The sequence below is a fragment of the Vanessa tameamea genome, chromosome 9, assembly GCF_037043105.1.
Source record: "Vanessa tameamea isolate UH-Manoa-2023 chromosome 9, ilVanTame1 primary haplotype, whole genome shotgun sequence".
Taxonomy (NCBI): Eukaryota; Metazoa; Arthropoda; class Insecta; order Lepidoptera; family Nymphalidae; genus Vanessa; species Vanessa tameamea.
Window position 1 is genome coordinate 11,694,323 of NC_087317.1, and position 24,150 is coordinate 11,718,472.

Genomic DNA, 24,150 nt, shown 5'->3' on the forward strand with positions numbered 1-24,150 from the left:
TGTCGCTAGTCTAATTCGGGTTATGAGTCAAGACTTCATTCAACTCATGCAGGTTTCCTTCCAATGTTATACTTCCACCCAGACCAAGCAAGACAAAATGCAGTCCTGCTTGGCCGGATTTGAACTCTTGAATCTATGGTGAACTTGCCCTTTAAATAAGAGGAGGTACCTTCCTAATTTGTAGCTCAAATTTGGGACTATATATAAATATTTTAATTGCAATTTGAACAAAGTTAACATAAACCAATCAGGGTACTCTATTTAAATAATAACACGCACGTATATTCTAAACGATCGTGTTAAGTTCTATAATTTGTATATACTATACTTAGTAATATTTCTGTAGAAGATTTGTTGCAGCAAAAATTTTATCTAGAACATAGTTTAATACAATAAAAATTAGGATACATCCTAAACATAGTACAGATGGCAATCCTGCTCCAATCTAGATTTAACCGGTTAATTTTACTCGGAGCAATTGTGACATGACCTCCGCAATATTACAGGCGAGCCAGCGGCATGTTTAATTAAACTTCCTGTCAATAATGCAACGTTTCTATGCTCAATACCACTTTTCAAACTAGTGGTAGCTTTATGTTTAACTTGTAGACATACGATTCAAAATTCCTTGTAGTTTTCTTAAATAAAGTGTAATATTTTGATTTAATGTCTTCCTATTTTTATTCATGAGCCGAGATGGCCCAGTAGTTAGAACGCGTGCATCTTAACCGATGATTTCGGGTTCAAACCCAGGCAGGCACCACTGAATTTACATGTGCTTAATTTGTTTATTGTAACTCATCTCGTGCTCGGCGGTGAAGGAAAACATCGTGAGGAAACCTGCATGTGTCTAATTTCAACGAAATTCTGCTACATGTGTATTCCACCAACCCGCATTGGAGCAGCGTGGTGGAATATGCTCCATACCTTCTCCTCAACGGGAGAGGAGGCCTTAGCCCAGCAGTGGGAAATTTACAGGCTGATTATGTTATGTCTTCCTATTTCTTAGAGTAATTGTTATCTAAATTGCTCGTGTACATTTCAGATGACAGAAGCTGTAGCGAAAGGTGAAACTACACTATTACGTCTTGCGTGCGACAAATTCGTCGCAGCGTATGGTCGCAATCCTGTCGCAGCGGCAGGAGCTCCGGGTCGCGTGAACCTCATCGGGGAACACGTGGACTACTGCGAGGGATACGTACTACCGGTGGTTAGTAACTTAATACTTTACGGATTATGAAATAACTTACACATTACATTTATATTTATAATCTCCCCTATTAACACATTTATATATAAATATATAAGTATAAATTATTTAAAATATATATATCTATATATTAAAATGAAGTCCTGGTTTTAAAACCTGATAAAGTAAATATGGCTTGTACATATTTTTGATGTATTCTCTCAAACATATAGCAAAAAAACCTTCACTTAAAACTAAATCTAAATTGAAGTCATTAATAAAATTGAATGATAAATTATAGGTCTTATAAATGAAATAAATAATAAAGATATGTTTTATTGATACGTTCGTAAACGTTCTCGAAAATAAATAATTTCGTTTATCGACAACAGCAATAAAATTATTGAAATTGATATCACTTCAATTCTGTTTTCTATTTAGTTAATAAAGTGTTATTAGGATAATATAAGAAATAAAATTAATATGTTAATTCGTTCAGGAATATTGTAATATCCATAATATAAAGAATAATATAAAAAAGATCACTGTAGCTTTGTGCAAGCTCGTATAAGGGTAGGTATCAACCACTCTCTCAGATATTCTACCGCCATGCAGCAATACTTAGTACTGTTCTTTTTGTGCCTCCTTTATTTATTTAAAAAAAAAAAACGTCTACTGTAAATTGTCATAATTTAATAGATAGGTATTATTTACAAATTAAATAAAAAAAAATATTAGTCTGATCTTCTTACTACTAATAGCATTTACGTCAGTAAATCTACTGTAAATTTTTGCCAAATCAATATACACTTTATATACTTCTCTACATACTCGTAGTATAAAACAGTCTTTTCCCGCCTCCTGTATACTTAGATCTTTTAAACTACGCGATGAACATCAATCGGATTTTCATCAATAAACAGAGTGATTCAAGAAGAAGCTTTGTGCATATTGTAGTAGACAAAGGCCGAGATTACAACTTCCCTAGCCGGAAACATAATATATTTTTATCGAAAAGTTTGTTTTTCCATGTAAAAGTTGTGTTTAGACTCTTATTATTTATATTATTACCCGTGTGAAGCCGAGACGGGTAGCTTGTTCAAAAGAAACGCGATAATTAAAGGATGTCAATGTTTTTTAAAACTTGGATGTTCAAATATTTAATCACGTACAACAATAGCATCGATATCGCTCGGGGCAAGTGCAACGGAAATACTGACAGCTTAGACCAGAAGTCGATGATTCGATCCTGCCCCTAAGACTATTCATCCTACTTCTAGGATTACCCTTATACTTTAAATAGCAATATTAGTAATTATTCTAAAAGGGCATTGCTCTCATTCTTTATATAAAATAATGACTAAGAGACAAGATAAATCTTGATTGAATCTGCCGTGATGAAGACGTTTTATTTGGTTTATATTGTGATATTTATCAATTTCATTTCATGTACTTCGAACAAAATCAATTATGTTTTGACCCTCAAAGTTTTGGTCTCAGATGTTTTCATTTGATTCAATTTATTCATGAATTTAGTTATAATTGTTTGTTTTATAAACCATAAAAATTTACTCGTTTCTTACGAAAATTATTCAATAAAAATAACTTAAATTTTATTCTCCGTGAGATTGGATTATTAAATTTTATGTACTTCAATTAGATTTTGCGCATATAAAAAATATACTTTCGTCAAATACAACCAATTTTGAAACGTAATATTTCAATATTATTCATCGAGTTACATTCTATAAATATATATAAAATAAAATATTGTATTGATGAGGCTACCATCGGTTATGAACCAACAAGAAATTCAGTTTTTACTTTTTTCATTAATCAAAATTATACATGTTCATTATGAATTGAATGTACCTATATAATCATACAGATTAGCCATACGGCAATCAACAAGTACTAACCCCAAGCACTTTTATAAAGCCCTTAACTACACGCACCATAAGGATCAGTCTTGAAAGTCGTTATTAATTTTTTGCAAAATTAATAGTCGTGTACAAGGAATAGTCGAGAATTTAGGTAAATTTCTCCTACCGTTTTTGCGTGATTGAGTAACAAACAGCTTTGATATTTATAATATAATTTGTACAAAGTAGGGTGGACTGCCAATTAAATATACACAGAATACATACCCATTAGTTAATACTAAGAGCTACTTCAATTACAGTCAATCGCCAAAGGTATAAAAGTAACATAACAAAGTTATACAAAGAAAAAAAACGTAAAAAATAAATTTAATCCTCTTTAAATGACAGGAAATATACAAAAAAAATACCAACTTGGGTATTTTATTGAAGGTATTTATTTGTACTACTAAAAATCTGAAATCGTTGCCAGTGAATACATTTAAAAAGCATAAACGCATCGTACTTCCTCCTTTTTAATTCCACTTTCATATATTCATAAAATATATATTTACGATTAATTTTACCATCTTGTTTTTCATCACAGGCCCTACCTTTCCTAACGGTAGTGGTAGGCGCATACAATAACACAGATGAGTGTAAAATCCTATCAATCCTCGCGAATGGTCAGGAGGCAACAGCTACCTTCCCTGCAACTACAGCATCAGTTTTAAAGCCTGGTGCACCAGCTTGGGCGAATTATGTTAAGGGTGTCGTTGCAAATTTTCCAGGTCAGTTTTATAATTTAACAGATGGGTAAATAATAATGATATAAATGAAAGAAGAAAATAAACTAAAAAGTAAAAGTAATTGATCAGTTTTTTGGTTAAAAGGTATGTAATACCGAAATGCTTGAAATCGCCTCGAAAAGCCCCTTAACATAACCGGCATAAATTTCACAGACAAGGCAAATATGCAGGAAATGTGATAGTCTCTACGTATAAAACACAGTCGCTTCCTGTCTGTACGCTTTGATGTTTTAAAATATGCATCGGATTGAAATGCCGCTATCTCCAATAAAAAGAGTGACGTAAGAGTTTATACGTATAATACACGCATAATATATTAGAGAAAAGTCGATAATTTCGAATATTCCTGTCCGAAAAAAAAGGGTATTTTTATGTTTGTTCCTCCATTTATAAATTATATATAGAACCTAATTGTATCCATGTGAATCCGGGGCGGGCAGCTAGTAGATATTAGTGTATTCAAAACTCTCTCCTCATTGTCATATTAGGATGGTATGTCTCGTCCCGGGTTTCGAACTTGAGACCAGATGGGATCTGTCTTTATAAGCTAAGAACATGGCAAACTAGTACCATGACAAGGCAATTAAATTAAATAATGACGAAGCAGCTTCCCCGAGCCACATAGACAATTCAGTGCTTTTTGTAGGACGTAGGGTTAACCTTCCTCGAAGACACGGGTATCGGATTAGAAGTTTTTTTTTGCGTCAAGAAGATAATAAAATTAATCATAATAATTTATTTGGTGGTCAGGCTTTTTGCAACCCCACCTGGATACCTAACTTTTCACATATTAATCCTTATTTTGGCGCTTGTTTCTATTTGCGATGGTGACCACTTACCATAAAGTGGCCCATTTGCCTGTCCGCCTTTCTATTCTATAAAAAAATATAATAATAAAAGATGTAAACTTGTTATAAAAACATGATGCCTGAGTTTGTGATATGTTAAATATTATCTAGTAATATTAGATAAATTGTTTTGTTTGGATTATTGACTGGCATTAAATCTGTCTACAAGTGACATAAAAAAGTAGAAGTTATTATTGTAAATCCTAAACGTATTAATGTTTTCCTCCTAATAATAAAAATACAAATTTGTGTTTTTACGTCTGATGGTATGGCTCCTTTTCATTAAATAAATGGACTTGATTATTTTGGCATAAATTTCTTTTCATTTTGTGGTTGCAATTTTATTATTCTGTAACAAATTACAGTATGACGTTATCTTGAAACGAAACTAATTGAATTACTAACTTTAAAATGAGAAATAATAAAGTAAGTAAAAACGTAGAGCTGTGAATGTGTGACCGATTACACGACGAAATTACAAGGTTCTGGTATTTGTCCGTGGTGTAAACATGAGCCCATTCAAATATCTCTTCAATAATGTTAGAACGTAATTTCTTTATTTAGAGAAAGTTCGTGGCTTCGATGTCGTGATCGTCTCAGATGTTCCGATGGGATCCGGTGTTTCGAGCAGTGCATCCCTTGAAGTTGCCTTCTTCACGTTTCTGGAAGCGCTTACAGGCACACGGGTTGAGTATGTTAATATAATTTATAAGAAAGTTAGTTAATTGCATGAACACGAGAAGTTAGGATAAATTTCGCCAAGTTTCTGGCTCTGCAAAGTCAAAAAAATCCCTCTTGGGGCAAGATATTCCTTTTTATAATAAAATTCCGCAGAAAATTTTAATTTTGCCGATTCACAAATTCAAATTTGTTAAAACACATTAGTTAATAAGGCTAGGCTAAATATATACACATGATAATATTATGGTTTATAAAAAAGCGTAAGGCTAGTTGAATTTTAGGCAGGATTTATTATTTTAGTATTTAACGAATATAATGTATGTATGTCAAATGTTGGAAAAGACTGACTACTGAAAAGGTGGTATAGCTTTACTATTATTATAGTTCTGTAAAACAACAATTCAAAAGTACCTGTAAAAGCCTACTTGAATATAGTATACTAGCTGTTACCCGCGGCTTTGCTCGTGTAGAATATGAATGTTTGAATATATTTACAAATTAACTTAAAATATTACGTTAATGTAAGACCTTTTTGTTGACATTGGTGTGTATTTCATAGCTTCTAACTTCAAAACGGACGGACTTCCAGACTAACCTGTATACGAAATGTTAACCCACTTTCCCTCCTTAGGCGTAAAATATCCAGAAACACTTAAATGCGAAACAAGACATTTTTAATTGGTAGCCCAAAAATAAAGTTTCCTGCTCCTAACTTCAAAAATGACGGTCTTCTAGAATATCCTATATACAAAATATCAACCCCTATTTGCCTCCTTAGGCGTAAAATATCCAGAAACGTTTAAATACGTATCAACTCATTTTTAATCGGTATCCCAAAAAGAAAATTTCATGTTTCTAACTTCAAAAAATACGGACTTCCATACAAACGTTCAACCCCTATTTCACGCCTTTAGGGGTAGAATTTCTAAAATTCGCTCTTTAGTGGGTGTCATGATATGTTAGTTCATAAGTGTACAGCCTAAAATATAAGTTTTATGCTTCTAGTCCTAAAAATGACAATACTTTCAACAACTTACAACCTTTCATCCCCCTTGTCAACCCTTTACAGCATTTTGTTCCAAATAAAAAGTAGCCTGTGTCCTTTCTCAGGCTCTAGACTATATGTATACCAAATTTCATTTAAATCGGTCCAGTAATTTTGGCGTGAAAGCGAGACAGACAGACAGACAGAGTTAGTTTCGCATTTATAATATTAGTATGGAAGTATGGATTTGCAAACATATTTTTTAAGTGTGTTTTCTGAATCATTTCAGTGAAATGCAGTGACACGATTTTATTCAACTTTAACCTGCAAACCTAATTACGAACTAAAAAGAAACCAACTAAGAATAAATGAAACCTAAAAGTAACTATTCAATTGAAACTAACCTACCTAATAAAGTGCGAGTCGGACTCGTGGACCAAGGGTGTGTAAATAGCTCATAGATCTACCAAAAGTTTTCAAGTTTTTTAAATTTTCCAATGTAAGCAGAGCCCTGTTCCTAAGCAAAATGTACGCAGTGTGGGATCAATTTATATTGGTTATTTTTATAAACAAATAAAAATAAAAAAAATCATGATTTTCAGTTTTTTTTTTAGTTTATTGTGCTATAATAACTATCTTCATGCCAAATTTCCAATTTCAAGTACTACGGACTTTCAAGAAAAAAAATACAATTCCCGTTTATTCCCTATCCCTTGGGAATTCCGAAATATCCTAAAAATAGTTTTTAGTTGTTGTTATAACCTACTTGCATGCTAAATTTGAAACCCCTAATAATTATAGTTACGGAGATAGAGCTACTTTCCCGTGGGAATTTTGAAAAATCCCTTTAGTACACCTCTAGGATACTCAAGGTATACGTGTGCCAAATTTCAAGTCTCTAGATCCAGTGGTTTAGGCTGTGCGTTGTCTGTCAGTCACTCAATCACTCAGTAACGGAAGAGTTTTATATATATTGATTTTCATTTTGAGAAATAAATAAAAAAAAAACTATCGACAATGACAATCACTTATCATTTGTGTAGCTCGTCTCTGGAGAGACTGACACGTTTCGATCAAACATTCCAAATTTAAATAAGTTTATCTAGTAATGTGTTTTTATTGATAAAAATAATAAAAAAGTATTTATTAATATGCACGTGCATATTAGCTGTTCATCTGTGTAGTAAGGTACAGAATAAATAATAGGAATATAATAAAAAAAAATGTAAAAATTTTAAAAACATTTCGTGATTATTTTCCATCCAGAAAATAAGAATCTTTTATGTTCGTAATCACCTTGATAATATTATGTACATATACACAGTTTATTTTATTGTGAACTTTGAACTGAATTTACGTTTACAAAATAAAATAAAATATCAGTAATTTTGCTCTATGCAAACCTTCTTACTCTTCCTAAGAGTCTCTTAAGCTTTTTTCACTAGGCTGCTCCAATGCGGGTTCTAACAACAAATATCTGTCAGCTGTAATAAAGCTTTAAGTGATATTGGAAAGTCGGATGCTTCATGTGAGTAAGTTGTTAGTATCGCAATACTAAGGTTGTAATGGGAAATAGGTAATTCAACGTTGGTAGTAAAAAAATCGTACGTCAATATATTTTTTGTTTACCAATTTAGTGCTTTAATAGTAACGTTATACGGTATAAAATATGATGCGCTTAAAATATGAGAAAGTAATCAGTTTTTATACGCACCTGTATAGTGCAATATGTCAATCAGAATCATTGTGGCAACATTGCTTTTCACTTTTAGTTTCCGAATTATTTGAGTGTGTGATCCGTAGAAAGCATCTCGTAAGAATTTCCTGCTTTACAGAAAAATACTTAAAAAATGTTTCTCTTTTATTTTTTACGTAACGAAAGTTTATTAAGTTACATATTTTACTTTCAAACTTGCAGACCTGGGCACGCGTTTTTAAGCAATTTTTTTGCAACTTTGATCTCAATACACTAGGGATAATACTTCCACTCTATCAAAAATCACTAATAGTTATAGCCTTAATTGCATAATTTTTATGTTTCTATTTAACTTTTTATTAAGTTTTATCTACATATAAATTATATTTATTTGCAGACCAGTCAAGAAGGCAGAGTTATGCCAAAAAGCCGAGCATGAATTTCCAGGAATGCCGTGTGGAATAATGGACCAGTTCATCGTTACAATGGGCAAAAAGGACCACGCTTTGTTGATAGACTGCAGGTGAGTTTAAAGTGTAAATAATTACCAGATTTTATGCTAAATTAGTACGTTTTTTTAAGAAAACATATAACTTGTATTGGCATATCTCATTAGTTTTATAGCCAATTTGTTTATAAAAAATAGATAAATTACCAATTTTTTTTTAATATAGATCATTAGAATCAACACATATACCCATGGATTCTAATGAGGCCGTCATTCTGGTGGTGAATTCGAACGTGAAACATCAGCTGACGGGCAGCGAGTACCCTCAGCGACGAGCGCAGTGTCAAGAAGCCGCTATGAAATTGAAATTGCCTTCACTAAGGAGTGCACATGTCGAGGACTTGAAAGGTATGTTTATGTTTAACATGTCGCCTGCGGCGTTTTAGGGATGGTCGTCATAAAACATTATCTCATAGGGTACCTTTCTTGAAGTTCAAGTTTGGTTTATACTTCCATCGAATTCGGTTCAGTGTTTTGACTGTGAAAAAGCAACAGACAGAGTTAATTTCATATTTATGGTATTAGGAGAGATGATAAGATTTTGCATATTTGCGTGTTTAGGTTCATATTAGAATATGTCTAAATAATGTACATTGTAAATTTAGTAGTAATTAATATCCACCGGATCCACCCCACTAGATGTGTGACAATAAAGCATCTTTATATTTGTGTGTCTTCGATACAGGCAGGTGAAGCACGTTTAAATGATTTTCACCAAATCCATTTCTATCTTTAACCATAAATTAAAGTCAAGTAACAGCGTGTAAATATTCCACTGCTGGGCTAAGGCGTCCTCACCGTTTGCAGAGAAGTTATGGTGCTTATTCCACCACGCTGCTCCACTAAAGGTTGGTGAATACACGTGTGGCTGAATTTAATTGGTATTTGATAAATGCCTGTTTCGTCACTCGTTTTCCTTCACAGCCGAGCACGAAATGAATTTTAAATAAAAATTAAACGCATAAAACTCAGTCATGCTTGCCTCAGTCTGGTTTGAACCCGCGATCATCGGTTAAGATGCACGCGTTCTAATCCCTGGGCATCACGGCTCATCTTTCGGCAATCTTTAATTATGCATGAATCAAATTAGTCGAATGTTGCCATAGATCCATGTCAACTCCGCAAATGAATGATCAATGAGCTGTCAGGAGAACGGAAATAGTCAAACAAAAAGGGTACTAATTGAAATCAATACTGTTTAAGATATATAATATTTATATACAATAAATTGTGTAATCTTGTAGTTGATTAAACTGCGTTTATTAAGTTGTTTGTTTATATATTTGTTCTTAATATCGGTTTATAGCACTATATTGCGCTTCAATTATAAACTGTTTACGTCTATATCTTCTGTAACCTCTAAGGATTCTATATCATATTAGTAAGAGGCTTAAATTGGATAATATTCACATTGTTTATCAGATGGGACGTCAAATTCGATCATGCAGCTTCCCGCAACTGCATCAAAGTTCAGGATTACTTTCGAATGAATATAGTCGATAAGTATGCAGACTTATTGGATTAAAATTAATGAAAATGTTGAGACTGGCTATCATGAAAAAATTAAACAAAATTTAAAAATAGATTGGGAAGAAAATATGAAATTATATCCGAGAAAATAAAATTTATATACATATTTTATATTTATATATTTTAAGTTTGAAATTAATTCTTTTTGATGAGCACAATGTATAGCGTTGTGCCCATCAAAAAGAGAGGAAATCCCCCACGCAGCTGCACAACTTCGACAATATTGCGAAGAGGTTGGGATACGTACCATGAATTGGCCAGTATTGGTGAGTTTAAAAAAAGCTGTATATGCGAAAAACCCTAATCAGATCTATGCGGAACCGATTAGAATCTGTAATAAGAGCACGTAGTCGCAGTATACCTTATTAATAGAAAAAAAACCTATGCTTCAACTTTTTTTTAATTGTAAAAACCATTGTTTCAAAAAACCAGTCAAAACCATTTTGTTGTAACATTTATCGTTTCTGTTCAAAAAATTTAATGGTCTTTTCCAGTATACAAACAAAAACTTAAGGATATGATACAACGCTGTTATGAAGTTAACGAACCAAACAATAGGTTTAAATTTAGATTTTTATACAAAGTTTGAATACTTGGTTAAAATGTTTATTTCAAAGGCGTCTTGAATAATGACGCAGCTTACAAGCCCGTCAGTGTACATCTATAGCAATCAAAACTGACAAACGTAATATGTATAAAAATGTAACTTGTGAGTTGATAGTTTTTCTATGTAAAGTCAAACGATAGTCAGTGGTCACTACTATCCACAGATATCGCCCTTGGGAATTAAAATTGTATGTCCCTTGTACTTGTAGTTACACTGGTTCACTCACCTTCAAACTACGAAACATTCTGGCAGTAGAGTATGTGACGAGTTGCCTACCCCGAAGAATTCGAACAAAACTTATCGAATTGCCATCAAGTAAATAATATTTAATTATGATATGATTGAAGATAGTGTTTCATAAAATATATTATTACCTTTTATGAAACTAGATATGGAATCGGCTTTTTATTTGTAAGATGAAAACTATGACAAACTTTGTACAAATAACAGAAATAAATACTCCAATAAGAAAAAAAAAAATTAACACAAAGAATAGTGCTTATTATTAAAATGTTTTATAAGTAGTTTAAGTTATACGAAGTTGGCGCTAATCTTACCTACTTTTTGAAATTTGACAATTTATGTCATTAAATCTTTGATATGAAATATATTTAATAGCAATATTACTCAATAAGAAATTTTATTGATAAAAAAGTTAAACCCAAACATTTTATAATATAAGTTTAAAAAAAAATAGAAAATTTATATTTTCAAAAACACGAGCGTATGAAACGTACTGTTTTAAAGCAATACGATCTGACAGCTCAAATCTACGGCTGTTATGTTAGTCTACGAATAAATCCCCTTACTCCACGTTCTAGTTTATAGCCGGTATCACGCATGATGTAACTTGAATAGATGAAATTTGTAGCTTGGATGAAATTCTATTTTAAATCATTGCTATTTTTTTGATAGTACTCATATTATAATAAGAGTTATGTTCCCATTCGAATTGAATAAAAAAGATAGAATAATTTTAGAAAAATTAAAAAAATAAATAATCAAAAAATACTTTATTTAAGTAGGCTTTTACAAGCACATTTGTATCGTTATTTTACAAACTATATTAAATGAAGCTACCACCGGTTGTAGATTCGACCAAGAATAACCGGCGAGAAACTCAGTAGTTACTCTTTTTCAACATGAAAAAGTGATGTTAATGTTGTTATCTATGATATTTTTTATGTATAATGTATAAATTAGAATATATTTTACGCATGCCTTACATACTTCCTGGGGCATTGCATCCCTGTTTACTTTCTGAGTTTGAGCTTATTGGACTTTTGAACGAGGAACAGAAACTTCTGATTACTGTGGAAAAATAAAAGTTGACAAAGCCATTAAACAAAAAAAAAAAACGAATATAACTAAATTACGTTATGCAATAATTTTATTTCGGTTAAAATAAACATTTCAATGTAGGATAAATCGAAAAGAGCCGAAAATTGTTACATGTCATGGTTATAGTATTAAAAATGAAATATCAAATATGCTCACCGATTCGACGTCCGCTAAAACAATATTCAAGGTCAAAGGTCAAAAGTAACGTTTTTTTGCTTTACTCTCGTAAGCGGCGAGTGTTATCGTAAAAATAGGTTCGACAACAATTGGCGTGGATCGTGCAATTATCTACACTGACGGACCCATCTGCATCAATGTTCATGTTCAAGACGTCTTTGAAATAAACATTTTAAACATGTATTTGAAATTTTTATACAAATATAAAATTTTCATGTTTACTGACACGAGGAAATAATTTCATAGAGAATTTGAAAAAATAAATTGGTCAACACAAAGGGCGGTTGCGCGATTAACGTTGGTTTATGAGAACCTTTCTCTACAAACCTTCGGTATACTATAATAACCGTTGGTGGGTTTAAATTTCAATTTCTAAAAAGATGTAATGTCCCTTATGCCTGTAGTTACACTGGCTCACTAACTATTCAAATCGAAATCCAACAAGACTAGCCGTTTGGCAGTAGCATATATTATGTTCAGTAGGTACATACAATTATAAAATTTTATTACCCGTGTTCACATTATTGGCCACTGTTAGCACAGAGTGAGAAGAAGTCTATTGATATATGTTTTTTTAAATTCCTGTCTCTTGAGCTTTCAGTGTGCGGATTATGAGTTATGACGAGCTGTTGACTGTTTTTTCCGAAAAAAAAATTTTTTTTCATTGGAGCCCTGGTTTCCGAAACTTCGCGTCTTAGTATCCCTTTGTTCTAACTAAACCAATTTTCAGCTCAATGCGGATTTTTTTGCTATTACTTGCATACCGAATATTTGATTTTTATCACTTAATGTCTTTATTGTGTTTTAATCATGATCTCGTGGAACGGCCATTTAAAATACCAACCAAGCGTATAATTTTTTTTTCATTTAGATAATTACGTAATAAATAATAAACAGGAAGGGGTTAGCCTTATCTTAGGCCTTTAGGCGGGAGAGGCGGTCAAAAGCCAGTAAAAATAGTCTTACGTAATAAATGAACAGCCCCCTGTGAAAAATAAAAATAAAATGAAATAACTTCAACAGCAGTGTGATTCGTTTTTTTTATGGTAATGACGTCTGTGTCGTCGAAGGTAATGTGCGCTACGTACCGACGCCAAATGTAAGACCTTAATGTATTTTTGTGTCATTGCCTTAATGTGGCGTATTAATAATTGACATGTAACTTGACTTCGCTTTCAGGAAGTGAATGCGTTATTTAATGCCGTTGTTTATATTTTACAAAGCTTTTCAAAAGCGAGAAATGAGCGTTTCAATAATATTCTCCCAATTAATCTATACATATAATAAAATTAGACTGTCTGTTTGTAGTATTAAATTAACCGCTTCTCACTAAATGCATATTAGGGAAACGCGGTTATAATTTTCAATTTTTGTCAGTCTGTCTGTTTGTTACGGCAAATCTCTGGAACAGCTCGACCGATTTTGACGGGACTTTCACTGGTTGATAGCTGATATAATAAGGAGTGGCTTAGGCTACAACAATAATTTTTATGTTAAATTCACAGGCACAGCTAGTTTATTAATAAAAAGTGGTCCCTACTCATCAAATATTCTACTGCCAAACACATACTTAGTATTGTTGTGTTCCAGATTAAAGTGAGTGAGCCAGTATAACTTCTATAGTTACACGGGACATAGTTATCTCAGTTTCTAAGGTTGGTGGTTCATTGACGAACTGTGTAATCTGTGTTCTCAATTCAATTGTATTTTTTTATGATTGTCACCTCAAAATTTCGTAGCTTATAAACCGATTCGGAAAATTCCGTTTTTTGTTTGATCCGATTGAAAATGAATAACTAAGGTAGGAAGGTAAGGAAAAAATTACGTGATGATTTTATTTATGGGCTCGATTTTTTTATGTATCGTTATCTCTAAGTATTATTTGAAGTCAGTTTTTTCTGAAAATTTTATGTATATGTGCGGCATAATACTATGCGTAAGTTGATTTCCTTCCTTTTATGATCGTCAATAAAATACGTCACTTTATAATTTATAATGCTTTAATATTTTATTTTAAACTTCAATTGAATATATATATATACAGTAGAATCCGTTTATTATGACTCCGCCTATATTGACCAACCGTTTGTAATGACGTAATTACACTATGAAGTTTGGTTCTCATATAAAATTATTTGTAAAAAAGTCGGATATGACTTTCCTTATAGTGACAGTTCGCTTATTATGACACATTTTTAATAAATTGTGTCCGGTTATAGTGACCGAATATTCTTTACACCTTCGGTAATGTTCCCGGTGACGTTCGGCACCTGGCTCATTGTTTTTAATCTGAGTGAGTAATTGTCACTCAAAGGTCGTCTGCAGATTTGATATGGCTATGTCTTCTATACACAATAGTATTAGAGACTGTTATTACAATTACATTACAAAATTACAGATTACTTAAGTACATTAAAATATGAAAAATATAGTACATACATATATGTTTCGTATGTACTTACTACGTGCAAAATATAAAGGTATATATATATATATATATATATATATTTACAAAACGCTTTGTGTGATGTTCGGTTATTAAAGTGTTATTTGTGTTTTATTTGGATTTGTAAGCTCAACTGAGTAAGTAGTTTACTTCAGTATGTGTGATTTGGTGATTTATTTATGTTAAGATAAATTCGAAGTTAGAACTATTTTTGTTTTGTTAGTAAATTGTTTGAAGTAATTTATATTCTTGTCTTTTATATCTATTTCACTGCTGTACGCTAAATATATATATTTATTTATTATTGAAAAATGTGTATCTGACAGTTATGTTTTAGTTGTTCTGGTAGTTAATTTTACTTCGTAATATTGTTAGGAATATATTATATTAGTAAAAAGGAATAAAACTGTCTACGCCACAAGGGTATTTTAAAGTATGCGACTGTGACGGAGGACTCTGGAGTAATAATTCGTATAGTCAATAAACAGTTAACCTCTAAAATTATCAGTGTTTCCCTATTATATTGTGAATGTATCATACATATAAACCTTCCTCTTAAATCAGTTTATCTATTAAAAAAAAACTGTATCAAAATCTGTCGTGTAATTTTAAAGATCTAAGCATGCATAGGGACAGACAGCGTTAAGCGACTTTGTTTTATATTATGTAATGATGATAAATTAAGTGTCTACATATATTTATATTTATTATAAAAGGTAGCGTTTTTTATAAGTTTTGAGTATTCCTCAACTTAAAAAAACGGAGCACAAGTAAATTAAAAGAGAAAGTGATACAGGCATGCTTTGCGATTTTCGGATTTCATCTTAATCCCAAGCATGTGCAACCTGGAATCCCTGGAAATTCAATTCCGCTTACGTTGTCTGCCTCGTGTGTCAATAGGGTTGCCACAATGTAAAAATAACATAACATTTAAATTCGGAAACGAAAGTATAAATTATTTAAATTTGGTTTCATATAACTTTTGGGTGATCTTTTTACTATATTTTATTTCGTTTTTCCTAGAACTTATTCATATTAACTATTATATATTCTTAAAAATAAATTTATTATTTGGATGTTCAGGTTAAATTCGTTTTATTAAAAAATATATAACTCTAAATTATTTTATGAATAAAAGTATAAAAATGTTAGCTCAACTAGTGTTACTATCTTAAATAAACAATAAAAAATACTGCAGGCAAGCATACGACGCAAAGACGACGTGAACAATTCTTCGGAGTTAACTAATTTCATTTTTTCCTAAAGATTACTAAGGTAAATAAAAAATCAGAACATTTAAGGCAAAATTGTATCAAAATATGAAACTGACTGTCGTAAATCAAAGGGAAATGAACAGTAACACTTACTTTAATAAACGGTATGCTCTACACGTAACGGACAAGTGTATAAAAGGGTCATCAGAATTGCCCAGAATGTAACCAAATCGTACGAATTTCTATGTCAAAATTAAGCAAAGATGTTTTTTATTTCATATTTATAGCTTGTATATGTCATATAGCATATATTCGAAATAACTTAACCATTTTCAAACTATATTAAAAAAATACTTATAATATTTCAATATATAGAATGGTCGTATCTAGGTTAGATTTAGGTTGCTTTTAAACTTTCTTTATCCACTACTGTTCTATATATTTAAATAGGGAATATTACAGTTTAACATATAGTATAATGGTTTATATGTGTAGTTCATACATATTATAGCGGTATACTAGAAAGCTGAGAATTTAAAATTTCCTAGTCAAAAAAAATAATATTTCGTTTTATGTTTATTCTTCAATCTAAAACTTCCGCTCCGCTCCGTAGTTTAAGAATAAATCACCAAATTATTTTTTCTCCATTAACATCTCTGCACGTTTTTAAGTAAACTTTTAAATTCGTCGATGAAACAGAATATACGTTTTCATTGTGTACCTTTGAAATTAGGCAATTTGCCTTATATTACGAGCAATTATTTATAAATTGGGCTTCGCATTTTCCTATCAATTACGTTCTTTAACTTTCACTTTAAGAATAAAAAACGAAATTCTTCGTTATAACTTACGTGTAAGATAACGGAGTTTTTTTCATTTGCTTGAACGACAATTTTACCAGTGAATTTATTTTCAGTATGGATTTTTCTAAATCAGATTGGGTTACGTTGGTATCAGATATTATATGATTACGAATCATACTATAGCTGAAATGGAAGTGGGTTGTTCATGTCTCCAGGCGCCTTGATTGCTGATGGAGCCGACACGAGCTAGAGTGGAGACTATGCTTAGGACTGTAGTGTAGAACGCTCCGTGGCGAGGTGGCCGAACGATTTAAAAAATATAGCCGGTACGGGGTGGATGTAAGCTGCTCAAGATTGGTTGGCGTTCTATGGGAGAGGCTTTCATACACCAGTGTATGGCTGAAAAAAAAAAACTATAATGAAGGAGTTTTTTTACAAAAACGACTATTGATTTCATTTGATCATTCATGATGTTGTTAGTTTATAGTTTTAGTATTGACATAATATATTATATGGTATGTTTTACATCTTTGCGAATTATTTATACTGGACTTTGGACACTTGAGTAGTTATTAAAGTTATTATTTTTTTAAGATTAATGACATTCGTTATGGTAACCCTATGAGACGTGCTTACACAAACAAAGGATCGAATATACCGTAACCAACATTTTGAGAAATAGATTGACCGACTCTTAAGATTGGTTTGCATAAAAAAATAACTCAAGTATTGTTTCGTATGGACAGGGTTTTATCTTAAAAATATATACCTATTATATATGTATTATATTATTATAGCCTACCTTTATATTTATTAATAATTTCGTTTAAGAATAATTAATTGAGCAGTATGTCTATCGTAATCCCACGCATGAATACATGCGTTATTAATAAAATATAACTAGACACTGTAATAAAGAATAAATATGAATTACATAAATTACCAGATTTGTCATTATTGATAGCACCGGGCATTAAAATCGCGTTATTAATCACTTTGTCCATAAAAATAGGGAAGGCCGGGCATAAAAGTAACTTTGCACTTTATCTTTGATTTCCGGGCGTCAGCAATAATTTTGAGATAACAAGTAATATTATAAAAAATCGAATATTCTGATAATTATGACAATAATTTTACTTAAAACGAGAAGTAGAAATACACGCTTTTCTCGTCTGTAGTCTTAATTTAAAGCGGGTCAAATTGCGAATACCACTTATTTACTAAAATATTATTAATATTATCACTAGAACCTTCGAAACGTGCTGTACCTTCAAGTGTAATTTTGTAATGAATATTGGTTAAGTAGTTTTTTTTATAATTCGCCACCTGCTGGTAAGTGGCCGGAACCGGTCATTTTATTTAAAATAGGTGATCGTTTCATTTCCAATAATATGTAAAAACGTATTAGTTTTGTTAATATCCTCACGCACACACAAAAACATTTCTTAACGATTCTTTTGAACTTTTTGTAGGATCCTGTTGATGTCGATAACGATTTTCTATTTCTCTCGTAAATAATTAGATTTAATCTTGTATTTATGTTTTATTGTGGGGGAATGTCTATGGGCAGTGGTGGTTACTTACCATCAGTGGCCTTTTTTAATTAAATAAATATATAATCTTGTAATAATAACAACAGGATACTTGAGTTTGTTAAATCTGAAATATTATCTTTTAATATGATTATTGATGAGAACGAAATTAGTTTTTTTTTAAATATTATAGTGACTTTTTTAGTATTGGCAGAAAACACCGATAATTTATTTATGTATTGTATTTATTTTAAATGGATTACTGTAATTGGGTACGACAGATATGCATCAAAAGTTTATTAACACCATGGAAAATAAATTTTAAAAGAGTATCAGAGTATACTTAATTTGTTATACAGGATGCGCTTATAGGATTTTCGGGACCCTTATAAATAATCATAATTCTATAAATATATCTAGTACAGTATATTCGATAAAAAATATCAATATGGTAAATGTTATTCGTCTAATTGCCTCTACTGGTAAAAGGAGGACTGGTTCCTTTTTTGCTCAGAGGATCGGAATTGAGATTCAACGGGGAAATGCTGCCATCTCGTCATCATTCCACGAGGTCATGATTTGTACTGTAGCTATTTTCAATTTTTATCTGTATATAATTAAGGCATTCGCGTATATAATTATGGTCTAAATAAAATAAAAAAAAGTAGTAGAATTTCTTACAGTCTGGCTCTACTGTAAAATGATATATGCTACTACGCTCTTGGAGGTTTAGTGATTGACAACTGAACCCTAAAATTATATAACATTAATCATTCGTTCCTTTATATCTCAATCTCTTATAGAATGTATATTATAAAATTGTAAATATTAATTCTCCGTTTTCCCTCTTTCCTCGTTTGAAATATGCAATATTACGATTTCACGTTTTCCTCGTGCGTGCAAATGTACAACTTGTTTATTTATATTTTGCTTCACTTTGATGGTTATGAAAATCGGCTGAAAATCAAAAGATAATTTATTCAAGAAGGTTTATAAAAATACCTTTTGCTTATATGTAATTATGTTATCGAATTAAATGTAAAAATACCACCAATGAAGTATAATAAAATGTATATTAATCCTCCCTAGAAATAAAAAAAAAATTTATCCCTGGTTGCTCAGGTGGTGTACGCCCTGAGCATGGATGCCCAGTGAGGAATTCTCCGCAGTCGCTGATGGTACCCTCCTGGGGTAATGAAACCAAATTCTGCACGACCATTATGTTTTGGGGGGGAGGGGGATCGGGCCTCCGGGACTCTCACATATCGGACGAAACGCGGTAGCATAGCTACCACTACGCCGATTTTAAGTGAGAGAGTGGTACTTTCCCGGGCGTGCCGGCCCATTCGGCTACAGCCCGAAGGTATGCAGTGTGGCACTACCACTAGTGGATAGACGTATATGTATATGAAATAAAATATTATTATAACACAAAATCCTGCTGAGATATTCAGAAGTAGGTTGCACTCGTGTAAAGAATGCAAATTACTCTCTAAAATATTACTCGAGCTGTGACAGAGTTCACGTGGACTTTGGGTTGGCTCAATGATATAGTTATAATGTTTTATATCCCCTGGGAATCTCTTTCGTTTTTGTTGTATACAGGTCAAATCCATTTTACAAAGTAGGTTTGCAGTATAGTTGAACGTTGTTTTCTTGGTCGAAAAGAGGTTTTAGCAATAGTATGAAATATTCGAAAATCTTTAATTATTTTTAAGGAAGTTTGGCTTTGTTGTGATGGGAAAATTATGAATATTTTGTTATGATATATGTAAACGGAAGAGCAAATACCTGACCTGATGGTAAGTGGGCATCACCGCTCATAAACATTGGCGCTGTAAAAAATATTAACCATTTATTACATCGCCAATGTGCCACCAACCTTGAGAACTAAGATGTTATGTCTCTTGTAGTTACACTGGCTCACTCACCCTTGTAAAAACCCACTTGAATAAAGTATATTTTGATTTTGATTTTCAAACCGGAATACAACAATATTGAGTACTGCTTGTCTGTCACAAAGGCCCAACCACCACCACCACCCACCAAGCAAAGAAAATTTTTTTTTATTATTCAATACAAACAATTTTTGATTTTTAAGGTCCGAATAAATATATTTATTGTATCGTTACGTAAGTTAGCGTTGTTATGTTATTATCTATACATGTAATAAAATTGGAGTGATATGATAAAAATAATAATTTAATTTATATTAACACTTAATAGATTAAACTAAATAAAATGACAAAATTTATGCGCTCTTACTTAAATATTTTACATCAAAATATACAGGAAATAAAAAAAAGTAATAATGATTATGAAATAGAATGATTTTTTGAGTGTTATAAAATTCATGTATTTTGTTTTACAGAGCACTGGATTCAAAGTTTTGACATATTTAATATCCGAAACTTTAAACTGTCAAGTACATTCGTAAGAGGAAAAGTTATTCGTGGCGGCTCATTAATATTAGTGCGAAATGATATAGTTTGTAAATGTTGAAAAGATATTGTGGCTCTCTCGACTTAAACAAGATCGATATTGTTTAAGTCGTTTAATTTATAGCACAGAGTTAATGAAACGACTCGAATAACCAATGATACTTCTACGTCTATTGACAATGTGTTTTGTAACTGAAATATATGAAGTATCGATTATAAATACTTTAACTTCTGACCACTGTGGTCAAAAGTTTTCCTTGGAACACAAAGAGATTATTTATTTAAAAGAAATAATATACAGGCCTAGAACGGCTAATAAATTAAATTGTTTTAAAGATATTGCGGCGTGCAAATTTTCTAATTTAGATCTTACGACACAAGATCCAAAAGAACTTTATAATTCATTTTTAGGATTCATATTAATAGAATTTAATAAAATATTTAAAATGAAATCATTTTATAATAATACAAAATTAAAGTATAGTAACTGGGCTATTAAAAGTAGAAACATATTATATGACCTATATAGTATGAAACAGTGGAATTGAAACGTAGCCTTACAATACGTCAATGAATATTCCAATTTTTTTAAAACAGTATGCATTTATGCTAAATTTTTATACACAAAGAACAAAATCTTGAATTCCGATGAATGAAATGATGATGATGAAACGAATAAGGGCCACATGAGATATTATTGGTAGTGTTTGTGGAAAACCTAAAAAGGAAATAGTACCAATCAAATTGAACACAGATACACAAATTCTGATTTAGAAGTTGCAAATTTATTTGAAATATTTTTTGATAATATACCTAATAAAATAACATTTAATTTAAAATCATCTACATTAGATGTAGCTAGATTATTAAACAATAATGATTCCAAATGCGTTATTGATTTTTCATTTGAAACAGTCTCTGCAATAGATATCATAAAAGTATTTAAAACCCTCAATATTAAAAAAACTAACGACATATGGGGCATTTCGGTAAAATATATTTATTTATTTATTTATTTGGGAAACAAACAATTTTAAAAACACTGTAATGTAAAATAAAAATATAACATAAAACACAAATTAATCAAGTTTCCACCTAAAGCTAATATACAAAAAAAAAAATATTTACAATTAAAATTAAAACAAAAATAAAAACTGCATATAAGTACATTATCAATTTAGAAACAGTTAACATTTTAAGATATCACGAACTGCTCTTTTATATACACCAATTTTTGGGCAAAAAATGTCAAAAAAATTAATAACATTATATACGATAATGCTCCGTATTATATAGCAGGCCTATTTATACTCCCACTTTTAAGTCAAATATTCGAAATAAATATTTTAAATCAACTTCTCGTCCATTTCGGTATAAATATTATTTTTCATAGTGAACAATTCGGTTTTACAATAGGTCGCTCGACAACTAATGCGGGACTAGCACTTCTCAAATACATTTACGATGCATGGGAAAAATCACAGAAAGCTATTGAGTATTCTGTGATTTGTCTAAAGCATTTGATTGTGTAGAACACGAGACGCTTCTTTATAAGCTCAAAGACTACGACATTAAAGGTAAAGCGCTTGATCTAACTGCTTCACATTTAAGTCGAAGAGTCCAACAAGTTTTGATATTGATACCGTTCGTCTAGTATATTTTGGTTATTTTCACAGAATTGTGTTATATGGCATATTACTTTGGGGTAACGCTGTAGGTATTGAATCGGTTTTTATTTTACAAAAGAGACCAGGCCGATCTGTTTATAGTATTGGAGCTAGAGACTTCGGGATGTTATTAACTAAGTAGGAATACTCACTGTTGCGTCACAATATATTTACAAGAATATTATGTATATTCACAGTAACATTGATCACTTTGATGGAATCAGTGATATTCATTGTATGTGCACGAGACGTAAAGATATGCTTATAACGCCAATTATGCGTCAAGTCAATAAATTCTTTTTGGGGCAAGGTATCCGTTTCTATAATAAAATTTCGCAGAATTTTTTAAATTTGGCGTTTCATAAATTCAAATCATTTGTAAAAAATACATTGTTAAAGAAGGCATATTATCGATACAAGATTATATAGATGATAAAAAAGCGTGGAGCTAATACTTGTTGACTTACAGGCAGAATGTATTACATACATATGAGTATTAACTAACATGACTTTGTATTTTTAAATGTTGAAAAAGAGTAACTACTGAGTTTCTTGCCGGTTCTCTGCCTCTGTAGAATCTGCATTCCGATCCGGTGGTAGCCTCAATTATACTCATATAGTTTGTCAAATGACGATTCAAAAGTGCTTCTAAAAGCCTACTTGAATAATGTATATTTTGATTTGATTAAATGCCAATGAAACAATTGTTATTAAAAATCCCGTGTGAATTAAAACAATAACAAAGAATAAGATTAAATATAAATAATCTATACATATAAAAGCGAAATATAACTCACTGATTAATCACGGAATCTCAGAAACTATAATATAACGCCTACAAAATTGAATTTTAGCAGGTCTATTTTTAAAATTTTCTTATAGGGTACAGCCTACACCCGCCAAGAACGGATTTTACGAAACTGCATCCCTAATCTTCTAATAAATTTCGCGCGAGTAAAGACGTAGGTTCAGCTAGTGTTATATAAAATAGAAAGATAAAGAGAGGGAAAGGAGGGGACATAACACTTTCCTTACATCACGATTTCTGCCAGTTCACTCTAATGTAAGCCACATCAAAAACTTTGTTCCAACTTCACATACCTTGTGTTACGAACAAACTTGACCGGTTTCTTTATCCTTGGTAGATTCTAGCTGATGTTATGAAAGGGAAATAAATGGTCGCTTAGACATAAGCTTACGAGGAACAAAAGCATACGCACGTCTTACACTATTGTACGCTGGCGTAGTATTCGCCCACTTCAAGCTCTTAATACATGGCTAGGCCTGAAGGCACACATTTCTCCTAAGCGATATGAAATAGTAGATTTCCACGTATTGTATATACATTATCGGCTTATCAAGAGAGACCTAAGAGGAATTCTATAGAGTAAATATTTGAATCAACTATCAAGATATTTCGGGAAAGCGTTGCTACATTCCAAGTAATTTAATCGCCTTTACTATATGTATATACTATATATAAATGTGAAAGTAACTCTGTTCTTCACAACACTTTATTTTTCACTAACACACTTTACTTTTCGACGTTAGGATTTAAATTATAATTAAAAACATTTACTACTTTTATAGTAAAGGTATTTAATTGTCAGCACACTTTTCTTGTTCGTATCTAGCCAAATGATTGTCCGACTTTAATTATACGCTTAATTTCTAGTCAAAATAAAAACCATATTATTAATCAAATAAGTATTTATATCTAAACGGAAAGAATCAATTGAAACTAAATTATTTGTAGGATACAGTCTGTGATTTATTAAAGTATTGTATATTTCCGTTTTATTAAACAATGTATCAAA

The 24,150-nt window shown here is 31.4% G+C and overlaps 1 protein-coding gene across 1 annotated transcript in view; it reads left to right on the top strand.

Moving 5' to 3' along the window:
* The window catches only part of LOC113396983 (galactokinase-like), a 34,129-nt gene that overhangs the window by 4,182 nt on the left and 5,797 nt on the right, over positions 1-24,150 (top strand). The window contains exons 2-6 of the mRNA XM_026635101.2: positions 1,046-1,210; positions 3,656-3,839; positions 5,270-5,396; positions 8,465-8,590; positions 8,742-8,923. Coding sequence (XP_026490886.2) covers positions 1,046-1,210; positions 3,656-3,839; positions 5,270-5,396; positions 8,465-8,590; positions 8,742-8,923 — 784 coding nt within the window. The remainder of the gene's footprint in view (positions 1-1,045; positions 1,211-3,655; positions 3,840-5,269; positions 5,397-8,464; positions 8,591-8,741; positions 8,924-24,150) is intronic.